Raw genomic sequence first — 24,996 nt, 5'->3', positions numbered from 1 at the left:
GGTGCATAATAATAATGAGATGCTATATTACATTTATGTAAAATTTAAATTATAGTGTTGTTATGATGACATCTCTATATATAACGACAAAATATGGGCCCTTCTGTTCTATAGATGGAAATACTGCCTTATGAAGTCAATGGGAATTCTATCATTCTCTACTGTGAGGCTAGAACTATACAAAAAGTATGATAGTTGTCAGAGAGAGCCCCAGGAGATCTTCTACAGCTTCTGTTGCTGCTTTTAATGATTTGTGTTTTATAAATTACATGAATTATCAGCACTCTATTGTCTTTTTTAACTATGATTTGGGAGCAGAAATGCATACTTCTCAGAAGTCTTGTATATGAGGAGTCTTTTCTAAATGTAATAAATAAATGATTCTCTAAATCAGTTGCCAAAGGAGTGTGATTCCACCAAAGTGATATAATTTATTGTCAAACTTCTCATTATGATATACTATTAAAACACCTCTATAAAGACATTAGCAGAACATCTTTACTCATTTAAAAATATATGCAGTAAGTTGACACCTTTTGGAAAGTACATACAAGTATGTCCAAACAACAGCACTCCAAGGAGTGACAGTTTAAGGCACGTGATTATTTTGCAACCTTTGTTACATAAATCTCTGAATAGACCATATATTTGTAAAACATAACTTCATATATTTCAATAACTAGGTTCACAGCTCAGAGAGACAGAATTCATCTCAATACAGGCAACACTTCTGGGTTTTTCTTTAACATTGCTAGGTCATAGTGCAGCATAATAAACATCATTAAAAAGAACCCTGTTCATGGAGTAAAATATATAAAAGAAACATCAAATATTTCTTCATTTCATCATTTTGCAACAAGGTAGGCCATAGTTACTTGTTCAATAAATATCAGCTGTGGAATGTTCCGCTTGCCTTTCTTTGACAGCAAATGTCACAAAAAAAATTTAGAGATAGTTTTAGGGAAGCAAGAAATTAACTGGGCTCCCCAGAGGTGAACTGATATTCCAATCTAATAAACAAGGGTAAAAAAACAAAAAAGCCAGATCCTCAGCAGCTCTGAATCTATGTTGCTGTAATAGAAATTAGTGATGCTTTATTGATTAAAGTGTGCTGAAGAAGTAACCAAACGATTGAACCCACAGGTACATATACCACGGGAAATGTAAAAGTACAATCAAAGAGTATGGGAAAAACAATTGAAATAGATGATGAACACTTATAACCTGTTTTTTGTATATACCGTGGTAGACATTGGGAACAATTGCCCTGAAAAAACTCCAAGAACTATAATCCATTATATTCTAGCTGTGAGTATGTTCTCAATGTGGAAATTGGGGACATGAAAGTTTTTTTCATCACATTTCAAATTGAGGAACTACGCCAAACAAAGCCTTGCTGTAGAAACAATTCTACTAGAAACCCTCTTCGGGAGGCATAAAAGCCTCAGAAATTATGCAAGATATTCCAGTGAAAGGTCTCTTTGCTGTCAGAATGGCCCATTTTATTCTTCATCTGTTTAACTATAGTGATGCAACATATAGAAAATGCCTAGGGCCTTTGAAATGGAGAGGTAAGCCCTTTATATACAATGTCTTTCCTTTTCTGTTGTTTAAAACGGCATGATGTTCCTCTTTGTTTTATAAAACTCCTACAACCCACAACCCTCTCAGAAGCATACAGGATCCTTCTGGCTTTTCACAGGCTGCTGTGTTTGTAAATACAGTGGTGTTTATTGATCCTTTCTTGTTTAGCATAAGAGATTACAAAAACAATAAAAATGTGTGTCCTGTGATTTTCAAAATTACATACTCTTGTCTGTGCAACATTTATCTGGTGAAAACTGCCACCTGCTGATGACAATTTAAAAACGTTTCCTTGAGGTAGCCTGTACACAAATAGACTGGGAATCCTCTAACAAGCATGCAAGAGGCAGTCCACAGTGTGGTTCTTTTCCTGACTGCGGCACAGCAACGACCTCTGTACAAAAGCAATAAGAAATGAAAGTTTTATTTCAAAACCAACACCTGATGAGCATCTTGCCAATTTTGGTGTTGGTACTTCAGCATTATGCTGTGAGACTGAAGGGTAGATTTTGGCACATTGCACTTTACCTGTCCTAATATTTGGGATTGGTAATGGTCCTGTTATATATGCCAATTACTAAAATTGTTCCAATTGTAATATCTGGAACAGTATTAATATGCTCTACTTCACCAAAATAATATGTCCGTATGTACTCAGTTCACAAAAATTGTATTTACATTATTGAATTATAACAAGACTAGCTGTGGGTGATGAAGCTTTCCAATTGATTTGCACCATTGCCCACGATGACTGCCAAACAGGCAGCTGCTTGTGAGCTGATATCAAAAGAACCACTTCTCTGTATCTAATCTCTAAACATGTGTGTTTTGTGTCTGTCTAGGTTTATATATGACATTTGCCATCACATCTTTGCAATGTGCACCAGTCAAACCTCTTTTAGCAAAGAGGACAAAAATAGAAAGAAGATGTGAACATGAGTTTTCACACATTGCTCCACTCTTTTTGGGTGTCTGGGTAAACCTCTATTTTGACATCTGACACAGAATCACCTCGAAGCCATTCAAAATCAGGGCAGGCAGAGTGAAACAATCACTAATTCCTATAGATAAAGTAAAATTTACTGGAAAAGCCTCTGTCCAGGATCCACTCTCAAACAAATCAGATATCACCCTGAAGGTGACTCAGTTCATTTACAAATGGTTTACACGGATATAAAACAGAAATAAGGAACACATTAGGATCACAGAATTGGCCAAACACTCACCTTCTATTGCTCTTATAGAACCTTTGCAACTTATACCACTGAAGATTTCAAGCCAAAATTTCAGGACTGGAATCTTCCAAGGCAAAATACACGTAAGTCAGAGGACTATACGCTGGCATGTAGCATTACGCATCTATGAGAGGTCTCAGAGTTTTCACTTTTATCTAGTCTTCATCTGAGTTGACTTTCACTGATGTCTCCAGCTATCTTCAAGGTGATGTAGATCTAATTCATATGCAATAAGGGTCTAGTGCAATCTTAAGCAATTTAACAGAAAACCACATACAAAAAAATAAAGGACGTGCCTAGCACAAACAGGTAGGTATATATATATGCACATGCTTCTGTACAATACTTTGAACCGTCAACATCCTGAGTCATTGTGGCACTTAAACCATGTGGCAAAACTCAGAATACCATCTGAGAAACCATTATCCTGATCAGCTATTGAAAGTGATACATAAATTAACAGAATAATCTAAAAGTATTTGGAAGGTGTCTTCCAAAGCAGCAGTAAAAATGACAAATATTTACAGTCGTATCTGAGTGAGGCTATTTAAAATAGAGTAGTTTAATTAAGAATATGAAATGAATCGCTTGTGACCACACAAATTAAAATGCTGAGCTAATTCTGGGTGTTCTTTCATTCCAGTGCTACTGAGTTGAGGGAATAAAGGTGAAGGAAGGAACTGGCCCTCCTGGAGTACTTGATTAAATTTCAAGATGCCAGGACTTTCCTCTCCCTGGAAAGTTTTCCACGAGAGTCAATATCCCACTATTACTCAGTGACACAAATATTCAAGAGCAGGAAAATGTTTTTCTTTAGTTTGCACTTATAAAAGCCACCAATCAATTTCAATCAGAGTAGACTTAGCAGGGAAGATGTTAACCACTTGCTTCTCCTACTTCAATTTCATATAGCATAAATATTTAATTCCATTACTGAAGAAGCAAATACAGTCTAGTTCTTTAAATGTATTTATGGTGTAATGGCATAATAAACCATTTCCATGTAAAAAAAACAACAACGATTTACCATTTGAAAAGATTCTTGGTTTAGCCCTCCAAAAATAATAGATTATTTGTAACAGTCTACATGAAAAAATAACAAGGAGTCATATTTCCCCCTCACTATGCACCCTTACATTATGAATAAGAACTTAAAAATGTAAGTACAGCAGAAAAGCTCCAGTGTTTCTGACATCACAGGACTCCACTCCCTTTCCATCTACTCTAGAGCAGATCCTATGAACCAATAGGTTGCTCTCTATTGTTACAGAAGCCCTTTGTTCAAGTGATTCTCTCTCATCTTCTTCTTTCAAGTAAGTCCTGGCTCACAACTGTGTTTCCTCTTGTTCCAAAGAATGTGGAGGGACATGGCAAGATGCTGGAAGAGATGCTAGCTTCTGAAGCTTAGGGTGTTGCAGAGGTTTTGGCCTGTGAAAAGAGCGTCGGCTTTGTACACGTCTGGCTGCAGCAGACCTGTAATTTCCTTGCACATCAAGCAACATTTTCTTCTCTTGGGGCTCCTTCAGGTAAGAGTCTTCCAGTCCTTCAAAGATAAGTAGAGAATTCTCTTCTTGTGAATTCTCTGACTTGTAGCTAACTTCAGAACAATAACCTGAGTTTACTGTCTCTTTGTTATTCGTATCTGTACCCGATTCCCAGAAGAGATCAGGTACATTTGGGTCACATGAAGCTATATACTCAGAGACAGAAGAAAGAGATATATTCCCTCTGTTTTCCAGTGAAGAATAGTTTTGGGTCCAAGGCATTTGAAGACAAGAGGGGAAGAAGTGGAGGGGATTCACTGAAACACTTCCATTTTGGTTTAGTTGATCATCTGAAGAGGAGTATTCTGTCATTTCAACATCGTGGTCCATATCACCTAAAGAACACAAATAAATAGAAACATTTGTAGTACATACTTTATCTATTAGTATGCTGGCTATTGGGCTTTGCTTTTGGCTATTTTTATGAAAGTCTTATGAAAGGGGGTGGTTTAAGTTTATTTGTTTGTTTGTTTTTCTGAAAAACTCTACTCTATACCCAGTTCTATCTTGGACAACCTAAAGAGAGTTAATTAAACTTCTTATCCTTACTGAGTGTCAGGCAAAACTTGGCTCAGTGTTTGTAATGAACGACTAGCTGTTTCAGATAGGTAAGGAGATGGAGCCATCCTCCGGGCACTAAAGTGTATCTTTATCTTGAAACGCTTGGTCCTGATGCTCAGTAAGGAAATATTTCAGAATTTTTTTATATAAATTACATTCTTTCAATGAAGTAGCAGAGAGTATCTCCAGGGAGTCAATTTCTTATTGATCAGAACCTATGATCAGTTTTTGATATATGTTAGATATGTAAAGAAACAACCTTTTAACTCTTGGCTTTCAGTTTCCATTATTTTTTAAAAACTTTTAATTGAAATTTCAATATCATTCTCTTATTAGGAGAATTTTGTTAAGGAGATCATTCAGAGGACTGTTTCTGAGAATAATCAAGGTCTAAGTTTATTAGCTTGGGAAATCTAACTTTCCAAAGCACTTGTTAAGAAACGCAGCAGTAAAAAATCCAGTAATTTTGATATGTAAAAGTTACCTGCACAAGAACATAAAAATACCACTTCCTAATAATAAAGTAAATGATAAGTTAGGCAACTGAATGGAGGAAAAGAACAAAGGTTAGCAAGAAAATGTTCAGCAAGTCATATGTCAATATTCTGTGACAATGTTCTCAGTGAGGAAGAAAAAATAAAGAGAATTTCAATATGGATAAGTGTCAAGGAGAAATTTTCCTCTTGGAGTGTTGCTCATTGTTCACACTTTTAATCAGGATATTGGACTGTAATTCATAGTTCTTTAATCCAGTATTTATTTTAAAACATCATTTAAAAAATAAGCCAAGATGCATTAGTAAGGAACTGAGTACTAGAACCAAACACAGACCCACAGGCCACTTCAGTAAAGAAAGTGGTCTGTTTCCTCTAATTTCACTTAAACTAGCACATTTTCTGAAAGGACAGAAGCCAGAACAGAAGAAAAATAGGTCTTCCTTTTCTATTTCTTTTCAAAAGGTTATGAAATTCTTCTCAAGTCAAGATTAGCAGCATTCACTCTTATCCTGAAGTCTTTGTCTGAACAAAGTTTCATCAACTAACTACAGAAGTGCATTCCCCTTACCACATTTATTTGTTGATGTACAGAGGACACTCATACATAAATTTGTGATCATGTATTCCATAAAAGTGAATTCATGATGACACCAACTTCAGCATTTCATTGCACAATCTCTGCAATGCCCTGTGTTCTATTCAATTACGATATCTGAACTGTGACCTGCCAAACTCATTTGAAGCATTGCCCAACTTGATTATAGAAGTAAAGGCTGCTTTTTATGGTATGGAAAATTTCCACACAGCAAAAACTAAAGGGCAACTAGTTTAAATCTAAAACTAAAGGGCAACTCATTTAAATCCAGAGTAAGTTTAATTCTAAGCCTCTAACACATTAGAAGCAAGAAGTTATTCACTGCATCAGAAAGCTAAGCCTCTTTCTAGTTTCAGAATAAGATATGGATTAAGATAAACTCATAATTTAAGGATAAAGCTCTAACTGGAATACTGCTTCTCCACAATAGTGTGGCGTAATTATCTCTGTCCACAAAAGGGAACTGATACATTCTAGTAAACATGATTCATTTTAAACTCCTTTCTTATGTAATGATACATCAGTAGTGTCACTGAGTACTTGTATTGTAGCAGTGGTGCCATTTTCCTTCCTGGGCACTGGGTAAATAGTCTGGACAAATATTCAGAACTGACTCAAGGCTTCTTAGCAAAACAGTCAAAAATCATACTCCATTTAGGGAATTCAGGTATCAGTTTTATCATCTAGCACTAACAAAGAAACCTGAAGCCTCTTGAAAATGAGTGCACAATATTCTGGCATTTGAAATATTCAAGTCAAAACAAAGAGAAGGATCATTATCTGCTGTAAAAATAGCAAGGCATTGGACCCCAAATAGTTGAACAGCTCTTCTGCAGAAGGAAAATCGAAAGACGTTTTGTTAATTAAGTTGGAGGAAAATAGAAGATGTTTAGTTGTACAAAGAAATCAGGAAGGAGATAGATATTCTAGAAGAAGAAAAATCAGAAAAGTAAGTTTATTTCTCAGTAGTCAGGATTGATAAGAAGGCTGGTTAAAAATAAAGGTGGTAACATTGTTTAAAATATTACATATGTGTTGATTCTGGGAGAAAAGTTCTGGGTCGGTCCTCTGGGCCATCTGCTAGAAGGAAGGAATCTACTGATTTATTGCTGAGCCGGAATGGAGCAAGTCGTCTGAAGTTTTCTGGAGAATATGGGATCTGCACTCGGGCCCTTTGTGATGGTACCACCGTATCTTCACTAGATAACCACGGTGAGAATTTCATGTAGATGCTTTGATCGTCGTCAGCTGAAAATACCGGGTTATCAATTCCTAAAAACAAAAAATTCACAAGGGACAAGTAAAATTAATCAAAATAATATCTTGATAATACAGCAAGATGCTTTGTAAAGGAGATGGTTGTTGGTGGAAAAAAGTACGCTGATGCACACTGGTATAGGTGTGACTAAGCCAATACACAGACCATTATACACACATACACCTTGGTTATTGCTAGATATATATGGATTTCTATTAAAGGGAAAAAATGGATATTATATCCCATATGCAGTTATGTTTGGGATATCTGGAGACAAAAAAAGAAATCAATAAAAGAAGAAATCAGCCCAAACATTTTAATTAAAAAAAAAAAGCACAACATAAAATAACTGCAGAAAATTCTTATCAAATCCACAAAAAAGAAAGAAAAGATGGGACAACATGCAAAAAAACCCCCCAAAAACCCAAAACAACTTCACCACTCTATAAAGGAATGAGATTTGTCTGAGGTAGCTAAAACAGGCCATGAAACAGTCAAAAGTAAGCTACAGGAGACTGTTAATAGAGTTATCAAGTTTGTAATGCTTTTACAGAAACATTTTAGGCCTGCATCTTGCCACCCACTTATTTCTGGGTGTTTTTATACATACTCAAACATAGAATTTGCCACAAAACAGTGAGAAGACTGTATCAGCATGTTTGCCAAAAGAGTACAGACACAAGCATTTTTCTTCACTATATGCACCACATTACATATGAAGCAAACAATGTCATGCTGAAAAATTCAAACACAAAAGTGTTTAAAACTTTATAAATCATATTATATGATTTCTGTTATATATAGTGATATGCTTCCAAGCTGATATTTTGGAGCCTTTCAGGGCTGGAAATCAAGTGCAATGAGTGCTCCAGAAATGTTGCAAATCTGCTCTTTTCAGTGACTTCTGTAAACCTGTAAAGAATCTGAGGGAGCTGTGAATTTAAGAGAAATCTTGTCTGAAATAAGAAAAACAAAATTTCTCACAATGAAGTGCTTCCAACGCAAGTAGAAGGCAGTTCCAAAGGACTAATATTGACTGCTCTTTTGAGGTAAGACAATTTTAAAATTTCTGTTGCTAGAAATAATTAATGGTTTTAAAACTGGTTTAGGTAGTCATGTTCACAACTTCTATCAGTAGCAAATTTGATATTCTCCATACATCCAGATATCCAAAACTTGTTATGTTAACATTAATATTAAGCAAGTACATTTTCAAATAGAACACATAAAATCAAAGCAAACAACAACAAAAAAAACCCAGGCTAAATCATCAGCATTTCTAATAATTTTTTAAAAAATTGAGAAAAAAAACCTTTGTAGGTAATAAATAGTTTTACCGGCAGGATTATCTGTGAAATTTTGTTGCGTCACATTAGCCAGGAAATCAACTCCTTTGCCCAGATGCAAAGTCTCATAATCATTATTTTCTTCTGATTCAGAAAACTCCAAATCTGTTGGGGAGAGGGGGCAGGGGGAGGGAAAGAAAGTCCAATTTGATTAGAAATTTTTATCAATTCTGATAGAAAATGCTATTTCATGCTGTTTTGATGCTGGCATAGTTATCAGATACATCTTTAACAAGGATCTAGATAAGGGTAAAATTTAATCAACAGTTGTGGCACTGAAATGTGAATGTATATACAGGTTTCAGCTTAGATACCAATTATATCAAGAAACTCAGTGCAGGTTTCTGGCTTGCATTAACATATGGTGCTGTGATAAAAAGAGATTTCACTCTCTAGCCAAACTTTTGCCTAACAGAATTGCCTTCCTGGAACTTAAACACACCAACATATGACATGGCACCACTGCTCCTGCTGTGTTCTGTGACTTAAATGCTCATGAGTTGACAAAAGCCCCACCACAATGAGCAGTGGCTGCATTTTCATCACTTTATAAAGGTCATTTGTATCCTGACTAATTTTAGATCTAATGAGGTCATTGCTGCTTTTACTGCATTAGAATAAGTTTTGCAATAGCTGCTAAACCACTTGTTAAGACTGTCTTACAATTAAGCTTTTTTTGGTTTAAGTAGATGATGACATCTTACAGAGTTTTTTAATAAGACAACATTGAATGACTTACTAATAAATATTTGGGAATCTTTTCCCATGCAAAAAAGTTTGAGAAAATTACACTTAGGAAGCCAACCTGTACTGCCCCAGTCAGTAAAAGAAAAATAACACTCGGTAAATGGTTCAAAGAAGATGCATAAAGAAAAATATTTTTGCTTGGAGCTATCAAGAAAAGATGAATCCCTCTCTATTTCACTTGAGTTCTCTTTGACATGAAGGGATTGCAGGCATAAACAGAGGAAAGAACACAAATAAAAGATAGTTCAGTGGCTTTTAACCACATTTTGAAGTGTTTTAAAGTGACACATATTATTTTTATAATTATATAACAAACATATAAGCATCCATCACATATTGCTGTGGCTGACATCAGTGGCTAAAATATTTAAGAATTTGGGGCTTTACATGAAAAACCAACTTTTGCAAGGAATACTCCCCAGACTGGTTAGCTTCTGATTACAATTTCAAGGCTGACCTGTGTTTTAGATTTGATGATGAAGGGTGACTCAGCACTGAAACTGGTCTCTGGCTCTGTGATCCTTTCAAAGCTATGCTCTCCTTGAATACTAACATGCTTTCTTAGCCTCAAATCTGATTCAGACCCTTCTAAAGCAATGGACTTTAACTCAGATTAGAATGTCGTTTCAACTGCTCAATTTTATATGGCTGATATCCTGGGCAGACATATCCTGCTGTGATGAAAAAGAAAAATGTTAGAAGCTCTGTGCACCTTATCCAAAAGGAAGCTGAAAGTTCATTTCACTGCAGTATTGTAGCCACTACATTGTTTTGTTTTCGAAATTTAAATGTGGTATTTTAAAAATGTGAGTAAAAAGGCCAATTAAAATTATGTTTGTCATCCAACTTCCTAGAAAAATCACTTCTAAACCATAGAGACACTACATTTAAGCATGGAGAAGATCACTACTCTGAGTTCTAAATTATTACTAGAAGCCCCTTTTTAATAGCAGTTTCACTGTTGAATATCACAAAAACTTTTAGTGATGCTTTACTAGTAATGTAGCTGGTAAAATGCAGTTAATGAAAATCATCTAAGAATCTTTTTACCTTTTTCCTTCAAAGTAAAATCTTGTACTGGATTTTCTGAAGGAATGGTTCCGTTTGGTATGACACTGCTGTTCCTCTGAAAAGAAAGCAAAGAAAGCGACCAAAAATGCCAGTGTCTTCAAATAGCAGTGGCAGTGCCATCCTTTGAAATGACGAGTCCAGCAGCATAACCCTGAAATCTGTTGTAATCTGTGCTTGAGACTCAATATGAATGCCATTAGTTTCCCACCTATGCTGATAGTATGTACAGAGTCAAAAAAGAAACTTTGTATGCTCTGTGTTCCCTCTTAGTTTCATATCAATTTGGTTGAATGCTCTATGCTGTAGTGCTTCTCTGCTACCTCTATCCTGCAAAATCTCCCCACAGTGTTGTAGCATGGTTCAGGGTCTGTTGTTTTCCAAGTGATCAGAAACCTCTCACCCAGAAGAGTCTCAAACGTAGAGAAAAGGAGAATGTGAGAAGATGCCCCCTGAGTTACCTCATAGTTTAATCTCTTCTTGCTTAGGTCCTTTAAGTTCATGAAGTTCTACAGGACAGAGATAAATGCAGGACATAGGACCCTCCAGAGTCCTCCCTGCCCTCCCCACCCCTTAGTTTGTATAATAGGTGGCTTTATCTGGGTCCTTGTGAAAGTATTTTACCCTTTTTTGGCCCCGGTCTCGCTTGTGGATTTTATTGAGCTTCTTGGGATGGTTTATTCCTAGTTTGGTACTCTTGAAAGATTCTAAGCGCTTCCTCATTGTCCTATGGAAAATCTCCTTGTCTTGTTTATCATCTTCACTGTGCATGATCTCATGTCGACTGTACAGGTGTTTGTGCTGTGGCCAGGAAGGGAAGACAATATTCATTTATTTAGAAATACAGCTCGAAGCCCTGAATCAATGCATTCAATCAGTGTCACGGAAATGTAAACAACTCCATAGGAAAGAATGAACCAAAAACTAGTCTGAAGGCATTAATGAAACTTCTGTTTTTCTTTCTTCTCTATGAAACAGGTGTAAGTCCAAGAATCTTAAGTACGTAAGAGTGGACTGTCATTCAAAGTAAGCCTCTCCCTGTAAGTATCTGAATTGCTTCAGTCGATACACCCCATTTAATCCTGATTAGAACCTATGTTGGACACAGTTCTGCGCTGCACTGGCCTCAGTGATTTCAAAGGTACTAATTTCAAAGGCATTAATTGTGTTAAAAAGGCATGTTCTCAAGTGAGAAAGCACGCAGACAAAGAGCCCATCTTCCTCAAGGGTGCAGATTTTGCAGCGAGTTGTCTCCTTTTGAGTTTCTCTCCCGAGTTTTGGTTCATAATACCTCCTAGTTTTAGATTAGAAAACAGTTCAATGCTAGCCTTTTGCTCTCACCTCCTGCCTGGGTTTATACAGATACTGTTGTAGGGTGTGATGAGCAAGTGTATCTTCCGTGTCCCGGATACTTTTCCTCCTCTGCTCTAAAGCTTGCATGTCGAGGCAAACTGGTCCAGCTTTTTCTCTCCTGAAGAAGAGAACAAACAGCAGTTTTTAAAATCATTAATTGCTGAAGAGGGGTAATAAGCAGGAAGATGAGGAACAAGAGGGAGAAAAGAAGATGAAGTTTTTTAAAAAGAAAAGGAAGGGTAAGAACTGGCTAAATGGAAATGAGCGAGCAAATGCCTAATGGGAAATGTGAAAACATTATGTTTTTTTCTGTCAAGTGGATGTAGCATTAATTTCACATGGTGATTTTTTTCCTCACTTCTCTCTTGACTTATTCTGGAGCAGATACAGAAATAACATCTAGCCATGTATAGAGCAGCTGGTGAACCAAAGGCAAATGAAACAACTCTAAAATGGACGTCTGCTTCATCTTACCAGCTTTTACTGAAAAAAACTGTTTGTGTGTAAAATGCAACAATATAAATCCATGTATACTGATTTTATGTGAGAGAAAATATAAATTAAAGTTTTAAAAAAGTAGCAAATGAAGCCCCTGTAAATTGCATTTTTCGGGTTTTTAAACATTGTTTCAATTTCCTCTCATTCCCATCAGTCCACATTACTTACAGTAAATAAGAGACAGAGCTTTCCACAGTACTTGGAAGTGGGGTGCTGAAATCCACATTCACCATGTTATCTGTGCTTGGAGAACGTATAAATGCCAATGAACCTCTACGTTCTCCCTGGTCACAGAAAGAAACAAGACATATTACAGCTGTAAACACCTAGGACAAAATGTGTGTCAGAAAATACTGATAATTTGTGAGACTGCTGCACTCAAACGCCACAAGAGGCATGGGAAAAGCTGTATTTCAGTAACAAATACAAACCATTTTTTGGTTTTATGGTTTCTTTACGTTGAGTGACGTTAGCCCCATGAACAAAACCAGGAGTAAAACTATTCCACTTTTTTAAATTGATTTTGAGGAGGTGAGTGACTTCTTAGGCCTCAATAGATTTGCAATTTTACTTTGTACCATGTTTCAAGCCAAGTGCACAGGAATATACATATAGATTTCTATGGATTGACGCATCACTGCACTAACAGTAACATTTTCAAAAATAAAAGACTAAGTTTTCTGTTCTGTACCAGACTGGAAGCAGCAAACGTTAAGTGGTGACAGAAGTCTACAAGGCTATTTGAAAGAGGCTATGGCATGTCAGAATGAGATACTGAAGGGTTGAGATTTTCTTTCAGTTCTAAAACTAGCGTACAGAAGTGAACTGCTTGAAAAACTCAGATTTATGTCATCACAGATCTCCCTGCAGCTTATGTAATCTCTTGTTTAGGTGAAAGGTATTTTTTGGGTGACATTGTGGTTACATAGGCTGAACCCATCTACGGTTTTGAAGTATCATCAAGGCCAGGCTTTGCAAACGAAGATTTGGGAAGGCTCTATCCACATTTGTTACAGGTACGGCAGAGAGAAATCGCATAGCAGGTCTCTACATTTTAAAGAGTAATAAAGAATACATCAAGAAAAGCCATCTCTCTTGCAGAACATTAAAAGAGATTTTTTTGTACATTTCTCCAATTTTAGCTGAACTGTGTTCTCTTTACATTTTGATATTCATAGAGCAAATCAAATAAATGCTTTCTTTTGCTGTGGTAGCCCATGTACATGTTACAGTATGTGTTGGATCAGACTAATGACATTAAGCAGTACACTCTGGCTTCTGCAGGCAGAAAACTTGAGATTAATAAAATTACTTTCTGGGACAGCATCATTCCATCCATTTTCTTAAGTGAATCTGACTTTCTTTTCAAATCAAGTTTAATGTTTCATATATACATCATACCGTATCATTAGTGGAGGAATTTTAGCCAGAACAAGTTATGAACTGTAAGTATTTTAAATCTCTTCTGTTCACCTGCTCTGGATTATTTTTATTTTGCTTGGCTTAGGTTCTCCTCTCTCAACTGTAAGGAATTTATTTAGGTTGACACTGAACTCTCTTAAGCTCCTGTTTGTTATATAGATGCAGTGTAACAGCAGAGCTGAACAAAGGAAAAAATATAAAATTGTTTTTAAACTCCTCAGTTTCTTGCAAGTGAGAAGTAAGCAGCTGGGGAAAGCAGATCTTTACTTGTCCTGGAAGAAACGGCTTCAATTTCAATATCAGCTTGTAATTAATAGATATTTAGTGCAAAGATATATTTGAAAAGTCAAGAAAAAGTCATTAAAGCAGTGTTTCACTGAAGCAAATATTCAAGTGACAAAAGTGAAATGACTTTAGGATTCACAACTAGTAACTAATTTCCGCTGGAAGAAATTATGTTGCAAAACTTCTGTAGAGCTTGGAGAACTTTTAATTACTTTGTCTATTATTATCACATCAGTAAACATTCACCAATAGAATTTATCTGCAAGACACAATATATAGAAATAACATTGGACTAAGGTAGCAAAAGTCAGTTTTCTTGTGTTTCCTTTCCTAAAAAATTGGCAATCTGACTATACTATGTGGAATTGAAGACATTATTGGTCAAAAATTCTGGTGCTAAATCTGCATGGTTTAGTGATACAACCCTTTGCATCTGTTAAAGAGAGGAAATACTGTAATAAATTCAACACTTAATCTGAACATGAGTTTCATGCTCATCTACATCAAAGTATTATCTAACTTTCTGCCTCTGAGGTGTGACTCAGAAAGCATCACAAGAAAGTAAATTATTTTTTGAGCTCAGATGGTCTGAAAACCAAATGGGTAATTTACAAAATCTCAAAAGGAAGTATTTGCTTGTCTTTTGAACCACTCCCCATTTTTCACACTAACATAATTTATGAATTTCATCTTGTTTTCTGAATTCAATCTTTGAAATTACATGTTCCACTGGGAGAAGTTCACCTGGCTGTAGCTCATTAAAAAAAAAAAAATATCTTAGTAGCAGTAGTATTATCAGTTGTAGTAATAATTTATTTTATTTAAATTAAGGAAATTAACTCATATATCACCTAGCTGTGAAAAAGAGTTCAGCTGGAGATTATGGGGATAGAATTAAAGTTGCCATTCCCACTTTTTATTTTTTTTTGTGTTATGATGATCTGGCAGATTGAGATTAGTAGTCCACTATTTTGGCCATATACCACACCACTTGGAAGTAAGCTTCTTCAAATTAGATTTGTCACTGCATAGAACCACTCTTCTGCAGGAGCCAGACTCTGTTGATACATTCAGAAAGACAATATTCCTCCAGTATTTTTTCATGTAGTAAATATAGAAACAAAGATATTCAGTAAAATCCAACAGAAGAGTACACTGACATAAGTACAATATACTAATTCTTGGTGATCAGGCATAATACTGAGAACTACAGCTCCTCAAAAAGGTAACACCGAGATTCAAAACATATTTAAAAAAAAAAAAGCAGATAGAGATGGAAATATTTTTCCTTTAGACATCTCCTGCAATATATCAACTTTAGGTTATATTATAAATTTTAAAAAATCAAATCCCAAGTGATGTTATAATATGTCAACAAGTATTCATAAGTACCTCAGCCACATAGCTAATTGCATCCTTCAAGTTGAGTTCATGGAAAACATTAAGGATTTGGTCTCTTGATTTTTGAGCAGACCTTCTCATCAGTATTTTTCTGAGGAATTTCCTATCAAAATTGGACCACCTGATAATTTAAACAAACCGTGTTAATGGCAACAAGCAATTTTAGTTTCACAGCATTTTTAATTTAGCATAAATGATATTTTTTGAGCTAAACACTCTTTAAAAAATGATGAACACGTGATCGTGTTTTGAAGCTTTTCAATTAGCATGTAAAGTTAATGAAAAGCCTCCTACAGACTTGTACAGCTATCACAAAGCATTTAATCCATTCACTTACCAACACTACTACAACAAGAGTGCTACGATTATAGTATCCCATTTCAAATTCAGTAAGACATTTTATACTTTAGGAGATCATGCTCCCTTATTTTTCTGCTTCTGATTATACTTAATTTTCTTCCCTCTTTTGGAAAATAATCTGCTTTTCCCCAGCTGTATTGTAGGACAGTCAGACTAGAAAATCAAATCACAACGGTGCTCCTCCAAAAGCTCTACCAGAGGGCCTTATTCATACCATTGATGTACTCTGCTCTGGGGAATAGTAGTGATGTGTGTTTTCTGTGATTTACATTTCCAAGATTGTCACCATCAGTGAGGGTGGCAGGAGCTGCCATTACTCCGAGGAAACACTTTCATGCATATAGAGTCCAAAAGGCAGCCTTAAGATGGTCTCATTCAAAATACATTAGTCACCAAACCACACACTCAACCATGAATCTACATTAAGCTACTCCTTGTTATTCAAGGAGATTCCTTTCTGACATGTAAGAAGTCAAACTCTAATCTACCACTTAAAAGATACAGCTCCATCTTCAAGGCAGTTTCAAAACTGGGGATGTATTCTCCCATATTATATATAGCCCACTGAAATTCATTGCCCAAAAGTAAACTACAAATTTAGACCAAAAGAAAGAAGATATTCTGTCTGGAATGCCTCAGGAAAATTCTTCACTACATAAATGAATGAAGAGAAAAAGGAAAGGAAAGAGACTGTCCCTATAACTGGATGCAAACAGGTGAGTAATTCTGCTTAAGTTCCACTACAATCTAGCTCCAGCCTAGTAGTTGTATAGTTGCATAAGCATAATGCTAAGCCTAAGCTAATAGACTCAGCTTCTCAGGAAGGGTTAGGGGAGTGCTCTGCAGAAAGCTAGCACAGCCACATGGCTTTGGGATTGGAACTGGCATGTTGAGTCAGCAAGAGGTTAGCAGGTCAAAACTGTGACTGCCTGCACCTATGAAATGACCTAACTCCACGAAGAGAACAGCCTAACCTGAAATAACACTCTTAAAGATGTCCAGATTTAATGTCCTTTTTTCCACACTTATTCATCTAGATGTGGAAGTGTGCCCATCATAATGGTAACTCTTCACATGTGCTTTAAAGAAAATGATGTATCTGTCAGCTGAGTAATTTTGCTTCTCTCAAGACGAATCAGCTATAAACAGAGGGGAACAGTTCATTATTGGTGTCAAACTAATAGGCTGAAACTATCAGAGTCATTTTAAAGCACCCTCTGCCATTACTTTCAGAGATGTTGTACACATCCTTTGTAGAAATAGGATAAGCAGCTAGCCCAGCTGTAGCTGAGGTTTTTTAATGCCCCCACACATCAATATTTTTCATGAAATGTAGTATTACAGAAAAGTACCAACATTAACATTTTAGCTTAAAACTTGTACAAATAGCCAGTTCTCTAACCTCGAGAGAATCTGACTCCTGAATGTGAACTGAGGCACCTGCAAAGGCATAATCTGAACTGTAGAAGAGAAAGAACAGATTCCAGTTGTAAGGGGACAAAAATACACTGTTTTCACATTTGCTGTATTTCCAGTATTTTCAGTATATAACCTCTTAAACTACATATACATCCTTGCTTTCCCTAAACTCACAGGCTTAAAAAGTGATAATGTACAGATAAGATTTCCTAGCAGTATTTCAACATTCCAAGTTAGTTACTACTTACTTGTCTCTCAGATAATGATGGCCTATTTGTCCAGAAATGTCTTCTATAGCAGAAAGAATGTGATCAAAGGCCTAGGAAAGTGAAAGTGGGGTTAAGAAATAATAAAGCATAAATAGAAAATAGCTCAAATTTTTTTTAAGTTAGACCAGGTGACTATGCAGAATAATTTTATTGCTGTTAAGCACATTTATTTCCCATTTACAGAAATACTAACTACTATAAGCTTTTCTTCAAAGGTCCTGAGCTTTCTAACCAGTTCTTTATAAATTCACTAACTATTCTTGAATTACAATGTTCTCAGCAAGAAGGTACTCAGACCCCCATTTTAACATTCAGTTTTAAAACTTTTTATTGACTCATTTTGCCATCTCCATTTCTGACCTATGAAGTACATCAGCCATTATTAGTGTCAATGATTAAATCAGTTGAACAATTTCCCTAGTGTGTCTTTTTAGATGTTTCAGGAATCCATACTCCCCTCAGAGTAGAAGTAGGCATCATTCTTTTAATATCTAGAGCAAAATTTTGTCCTGATTATGTTAGATGGCTGATAGAAATCCAAGGTTTATAATTGTTGATTCAAACCAAGGCAGCTGCAGGTACAATTTGGTCTTTTTCTGCATGTGGTTGTGAACATTTTACTCTGAACATTGGAGTGATTACTGCAGAATATACAGATGCTAGATTTGCGACAACATGGGTGATATATTTGGCACAGATGAAGCTGTACCTTGAGTACTGTGGTCAATTTTGGGACCCTCACTTCAAAAAGGACATTGAGGTGCTGGAGCTGGTGAAGGGTCTAGAAAACGTGTTATGAGGAATGGCTCAGGGAACAGGAGTTGTTTAGTCTGGAGGAGGCTTAGGGGGTGACCTTATTGCTCTCTCCAGCTACCTGAAAGGAGGTTAAAATGGTCTTAAATTAAGCCAGGGGATGTTCAGACTATATATCAAAAAACATTTTTCACTGAAAGAGTGGCTAGACATTGGAATAAGCCACCCAGGGAGGTAGTGGAGTCACCGTCTCTGGAAGTTTCAAGAGGAATCTGGATGTGGCACTTGGAAATATGGTTTAGGGGTAATTATGGTGGTGCTGGGTTGATGGTTGAACTAGATGTTCTTGAAGGTCTCTTCCAATCTTGATGATTCTGTCTATAGTCTTCCATCCTATAACCTATATTTGTATTGAAAATACATGGGGTTTTTTACTGGAAAAGAATTTTATAATGTTGTGTGAAAGTGAACTGGAAGAGATTGTGTTTCAAAATCTTTTAAAAGGGTAAAGAAATGCAGGAACACACAGCACTCACACTGCATTAAAACTATTGCCATTGATCGGGAATTTCAGTGTATAATTAATCTGTACTGGGTAGCAGACTATCTTTCTGTGTAACATGCAAGCTACAAAGCCTGCTTTTCATACCTTTTCCAGACATTAACAGCTTGTAAGATGGAAAAATAAACTTACTTGCACATGCTTTGCCCTAGCAGTCGTCAATCAAACATTATCCTCTTTTAAATGAAGACAAAGAAGCATATTCAATTTGTGCTGTTTCCCCAGCACTCTCAGCCCTATTGAATTCTCAAGTGAAAGATCAGAACTTTCAGTTGAGTATCCCCTCAGAGGAGACAAATAGTAACCTAAAAATACCTTTTGAAATGTTTGAAATGTTTGAAGGATTTTGCTCTTGAAATTTGCCGGCCTCTTCCCTTCCAAGGAAAGAAATTCTCTCTAATATTTTTGTTTTCTCTTAAGATGCTCTGTAGACACCCAAAAGACACCATAGTTTTATTTTAAAATATCTTACTCTGCCATGAAGTTTCTCATTCAGTTTTGGCTCTCTGTGTTCACTTTTCTTCACTTTCAGCCACTGTACCAAAGGCTTGATAGTTAGTCCCTAAGGATTGAAACATGATAATAAATACTTGAGTTTTCCTAGACTTTCCTCCAACTGGTGTTGTTAAAGAGAAATAGAGCACATTTGTGTGTTACTTGGTGGTTCTCATACTTTCTCAGTTGATCTCTGTCCTCTCTAGAAGATAAAATGCTGTACCCTCAGCTTCTGTTACAAAGGTTTGAAAAGACAAAAACCAACAACTTCTATAGTAAAAATATGGTACTGGAAGTATACAAGTATTCTTTTTACAATTGATTGTGGTGTTTTCTCCACATATCAGGAGTTTGTGTCCACAATTAAACTTTCTGTAATACACTTCAGATAAAATTAGAAGCTGCTATATACTGACATATCTCCACTTAAATTAATGCTTTTTCATCCAGAAAGTGCTATTTTGTTTGGATGTTAAATACTTTCTTGTCCCACTGCTATTAAATATAATAAAACAAGGACTGAGACTCAGGTAGATCAGCTTAATGACTTATCTTCCCATTAAAAGGACTGTTCCCTATAGTTATTCATATGAGGTGAAGGATGTTTAATCAGATATTAACTAGGCACTATTAATACTAAGTGGCTAAGACTGAACAATTTTTAGCACAGAGGAAATTGTGTTTTGTCCCATGTGGTCCCATATGAAAACATAAAATGGGATCTTTGTTACTAAAATTACAAATTCAATTATTCTTTCAGTTCAGTGAAACCATATGCAACCTTCAGCTGAGAACTGCTTTAAGCATTCAGTACTTTTGGGGGACTCCTTCTCCTTGCAAGAAGCATGCTTAAGTAGTTAAATTACCTGGAAAATAACAGTAAAAAACACAACAATGATAGTTGTGCTGACAAACAGGTTTTTGTCATGCACTTTGTCCTTATCCAGAAGTGCAACAAGAGCAAAAGCAACTGCTCCACGTAGTCCACCATAGGACATCACCACCTGGTCTATTATCTCCAACTGGACCGTTCTGTAGCGGTTGAGAATCCATGTCTGTAAAACTACACCTGTAAAAAACAAATGTCAGCATGTCTAGAAATACTCTTGTGCAGTGTCAATATCCCAACCGTGTGTAACAGAAATGGTACCACCACACCACTTTCGTAACAATCTACTCCATCCACTTCCCCCTCTGTAGCACTATGTTGCCCACTTGGTGCCTTCTCCTTTACATCAGGTCAAAGGAATTAGATGGAGCTGCTTCTGTGAACCAGCAGCTCTTCTTCTGAGAGTGCTGCCCTCCAGCACAGGCACTACAGGGCAAGTTCTGCTGCATCCTGATCTTTGAAATTCATTGAGAAAGAATAGAATTTCTAGCACCATAACCAGTGATATTCACATGGTCATTTAATAGAAACGGGTTAAAACAGCATTGATTTACGGACTAAGTGTGGTACCCTTTACAAATCGCTAAAGAGGATGTTTATGTCATTGTCTTAGGAAGGGTGGTCTAGTTATGCTAACACTGTCTTCAGACATACAGGTGAGATGCTGCCTGCTTCAGGAGACCTAAAGTTCTAGTTATCCCAATGTGTTCCAGAGCTCCCACCATACAGAGGAAAAACAGCTTCACCACTCCTCCAAGTGGCATGGGACGCATGTCCCACTGCAGCATGCCAGTGCTGTTAACCAATGCAAAACAGATATTTCTCTTTTTAGAGAACTTTGAACTTGTGCCAAGGGAAGAGTGTCTGGTCACTGTAAGAAGGGACTCTTAAAAATCCATTCATGCCACCAATCTACCTCTTCAGGGTATGAGAGCTGCAATTGCATGAGGTATCATCAGGTATTTAGTAATTTGCCAATGTCTAAGATCAATTACTTTAATGGGTGCTTATTGTTATTGCTGAATATTTACTATTTAATTGTTGAGCACATTTATTACAGGATAGTTAAACACTTATTTCAGGAATACTTATTTCAGGAATACAAACAGTGTCAAAGACAAGATATTGAAAACTCTTTTGAACACCTCAGGCACATTAGCAGTTACTGAGAAGCAGCTAAATGAACAATGCTTACAGACTATTCAGAAAGGAGGACAAGGGGCTAGACACTTCATTCAGCTCAGGAACCTCTGAGACAGAATAAGAACACAGAGTCTAGGAAACTTGCCAGCTAGATAGACATGTAACCTGTTATTTGAATTTAAGTCAAGACAAACAGGCAAATAAACCAGTTTAATTTATTCCCAGGTGTAAGTACATACACCAAATCACTACGTGTGTTACTCTCTACAAGTGCTTCATTCTATGCCTTTTTTGTTACTTCAGCAAAACTACAGTAGAACTACGTACATAGCTGGGCAAGTCATTTTTGGTATTTTGAAATGTTTGCAAACTTATATAACCCCGGTAAATTGACAGCAGGTAATCACTACCTGCCACAGTCTTATTTGCTCAGTTTTTTATCAGTCCCTGAGAATTATTTCTTAAGCCAGAGACCATGCAGTGTAATTAATGTATGGTCCGATATCACTGTGTGTCTAAAACCTGAAGTCAACCATAAAATTAGTTTAAGACAATCTCTCTATTACCAAATTTGAAAGAGCTGAAGGAACGATATGGCTGACAGGATTCACATATTTTGTTAAAGAACAAAGTCCTTTTCACTGGGAGATTTTGACAATACCATGTACTGGGTCAGCAAAGGTTAGCCACTGGATGATTCATGTTAGCTGCTGGGCTAGTCATATCCTCACACATCATCAAAAATGAAATCTTGCTATATTTTCAGCATATGATGAAGCTTACTGCAGAGATCTACTCTCCTAACCCAAACTGAACCATAAATTCAACCAAAATAAAGGTAATGTTTTAAAAGAAACAAGCCTAGAACTCCAAATTTTGTAGGGAGAGGTATAAAGAATATGTGATTGCATTAGCAACACAGTGCAAGAATAAGATTATCCCCTTACCAATAACTCTATATACTGAGATGAAGACCAGAGTCAACAGAATAAAAGCTGTATTCCACATCCAGATATCTGGATTTACAGCTGAAATTCCCAGGAACATGAAGATAATAGTTTCTGCTCCACTGGCCATCATTTTCATGGTATATCTTACAGTTGTAGAAGACTGTTCAGATATGTTAGCTTTGACATATTTCTGACAGCAAATGCCACAGAAGGTTATCCTAGAAAAAGAAGCGATTTTTCAGAAAATATCTGTTGCAACATTTAATATTATTTCCATCTGTCTGTCACATAGTGATAAAAACCCACCATTAATTTCTAAGAAAAAATAAACTCAGGAACCCTTGTGGAGTCTAGTCTAGGTAAAAAGCATATCTCAAACATTTATTCTGAGATAACCTCAAGAGGCCTGAAGACAGCATTTCATTAGATCACAACAGACTTTAATTCTCTTCAGATTATCATACGTCTTACATGTAAAATTTTAAATCTTGTTTACATTAGACATAAACTAGTGACCTCTTTGCAGAAAGATTTTTAGATCTTGGATATACTTACTGTATCATCTACAAACATGATAAGCAAAACTGAGAAGAAAGGTATGCCAGGAGTCAATGAGTACTAAAAGAAGAGAGATCACAGGGGTACTCAAGCCAAAACAGGCAAACTTTAGGCAAAACTTAGCAGACCAGCCAAGTCAGAGAGAGCAGTGAATAATGACATTCACATAATGCCATAGAAAAATATTGCTTTGGTTACACGTTATAGGGAAAGATGTCAATACAAATGGACAACTGTTAAGACTGAAGTATTATTAACAACTAAGAAGGAAGAGTCATGTCTGTATTTCGTAAAGGAGTTCTCATGTTGCACAGCAAATACTGGAAAACATATATTCCTTTTCAAGGCTGAATAACAGTATTTGCAAATTATAATTTACTGCAGTGTGAAAATAGTGTTATCCAGCATAAGCTTCGTGAGTGTCATATTTATAGCTGTCCTATATAATTTAGGCCTTCCTTTCAATATTTTTAAAAAACATATTTCCTTCTCAGCCCCTTCCCAGAGAGCAATAAAAAGAAACTTACGCCAGGATAGCTGAAAGAGACAGCATCTCTGCTGTGAGGTAGGACAGGTAGGAAATGATAAACACAAATCCAGGTTCAATGATTCTCACGTGCTTGGTGAAACGACTGACCAGTGAGAGCAGGAATGCAAAGAAAATGCCAACCAGTGTCCCACCAAGGCTCACCACAAAGAACGACACTGAAAAGCAAAACCTAACACAGCTTAAACAGTAAAAATACAATGGTTTGAATTCATTCTCTTGCACAGACCTAACAGCAAGTGGCTAGTAAATGAGAGAAAATTTTGGAGGACATGTCAAAATTTATTTCTAAAGTGAAACAACAGGAAATACTTTTGAGCATTTGGTATGTGAATGTAGCATTCTGTAGAAAATCAAGGTTACTTTCTTCTAAGCCTCACCATTTTAGCCTTATACAAAAGACACTACATTTAATTTATACTGGTTTTTCCCATGTTCTGTAAACAAATGTATTCACAAAAGCATATTCTAGAATATGTCAAAGTCATTGTTAAAACATTTATTCATAAGATAATGTAGTAAGTACCATGTCATGCTTGGAATGGGAAATAGGGACTCTATTTTTAGGTAAATAAAATTTCTTGATAGTCACTGGCAAACGTTACTGGATGGCAATCAGTGATAAGGAGTGAGAATGCCTATACACAATCTCGATTTTCCTGGAATGCAGGGAGGGAGAGCATAGGCGGAAACTAAGGACATGTTATTAAATACAAAGAAAATATCAAGTTTGGTGATCTTACCAAATGAATTCCACATCTGTTGAGTCTCCTCAAAAGAAAACAGATCTATCTGATTAAGTTTTCCAAATATTCAGGAATATTTATCTAATTGTTTTCTGAAGACATTTGTCTATGCCATACTAGTGTGGTAATATGAGTAATAATGAAAAGGGCTGAAAAATAGCAGTTACCAATAGCATATTAATAATATTTTGTTAAAATACTACATATGCACATATATCACATATGAGATACAGAATTGAATTCTACACACCTATGCCTTTGAGACATTCAATTCCTGTCACATTCGTTGGACCTATTGCAACGAAAGATTCAAACACATTGTACAGGACCTGAAAAGAAAAGTAGACTAACTTAATAATTGCTCCTGAATTGAGCCTATTAAAATAATCTCATTATGGGCCTTAACATTATGAATCCTGAAACAGTGTGTGGTTGAGGGAAATTCTGTGTGGAGGGAGAAGACTTTGCAGATTTGATATTTTTTCAAAATGGAGAAAACGCAGTGGAGCAAGAAGAAACAATTTTTTTTTAAGAAAAAAACACAATTTTCCATTTCTCATTTCAGTGTTTCCTATTGATAAGAAGGATTGTTACATAGAGATGTGTTTTCTAAGGCACTTCTCACTGTAAAATCCAGATATCTGACAGATTTATTTAATCACCTGTATAAGATAAATAAGATAATAAGATGCTAATAATGAGACTAAATTGAAATATATTGAACATATATAAGTTGTACATAAAAGAGAATGAACTGCAATAATTGTATTAAAGCTTTTAAAATAATAAGCTTTTAAAATAATGAATAACATGATTCATACTCCTGCCTAATGAGGTTTGTATGAGCATCATTTTTGACATATGCCTGTTTAATCTGTTCTTAATTCCTCTAGTGACAGAGGAGAACTTTA

General features: G+C 36.0%; 1 protein-coding gene across 4 annotated transcripts in view; it reads right to left on the bottom strand.

Annotated features, from left to right (window-relative positions):
* Positions 1-358: 358 nt before the first annotated feature.
* SLC9A3 (solute carrier family 9 member A3) overlaps positions 359-24,996 on the bottom strand; it is a 54,626-nt gene continuing 29,988 nt past the window's right edge. The window contains exons 4-17 of one of the 4 annotated variants that reach the window (XM_027743905.2): positions 24,336-24,414; positions 23,320-23,497; positions 22,232-22,452; positions 20,119-20,321; positions 19,230-19,319; positions 17,422-17,492; positions 15,386-15,515; positions 12,455-12,570; positions 11,777-11,906; positions 11,060-11,236; positions 10,418-10,493; positions 8,612-8,725; positions 7,045-7,288; positions 4,398-4,698 (exon numbers count right to left, since the gene is read on the bottom strand). In XM_027743905.2, the coding sequence (XP_027599706.1) occupies positions 4,695-4,698; positions 7,045-7,288; positions 8,612-8,725; positions 10,418-10,493; positions 11,060-11,236; positions 11,777-11,906; positions 12,455-12,570; positions 15,386-15,515; positions 17,422-17,492; positions 19,230-19,319; positions 20,119-20,321; positions 22,232-22,452; positions 23,320-23,497; positions 24,336-24,414 (1,833 nt within the window). In that variant the 3' untranslated portion in view covers positions 4,398-4,694. Of the gene's footprint in view, positions 4,699-7,040; positions 7,289-8,611; positions 8,726-10,417; positions 10,494-11,059; positions 11,237-11,776; positions 11,907-12,454; positions 12,571-15,385; positions 15,516-17,421; positions 17,493-19,229; positions 19,320-20,118; positions 20,322-22,231; positions 22,453-23,319; positions 23,498-24,335; positions 24,415-24,996 lie in introns of those variants that run through there. The other 3 variants (XM_027743902.2, XM_027743904.2, XM_027743903.2) reach the window with 3 other exon arrangements.

This window comes from Pipra filicauda, unplaced genomic scaffold (assembly GCF_003945595.2).
Source record: "Pipra filicauda isolate LSUMZ 115617 unplaced genomic scaffold, ASM394559v2 scaffold356_size1356884_pilon, whole genome shotgun sequence".
In the NCBI taxonomy this organism is placed as follows: Eukaryota; Metazoa; Chordata; class Aves; order Passeriformes; family Pipridae; genus Pipra; species Pipra filicauda.
The sequence above is the reverse complement of the archived record's forward strand: the minus strand, read 5'-3'. Positions and strand labels throughout refer to the sequence as shown.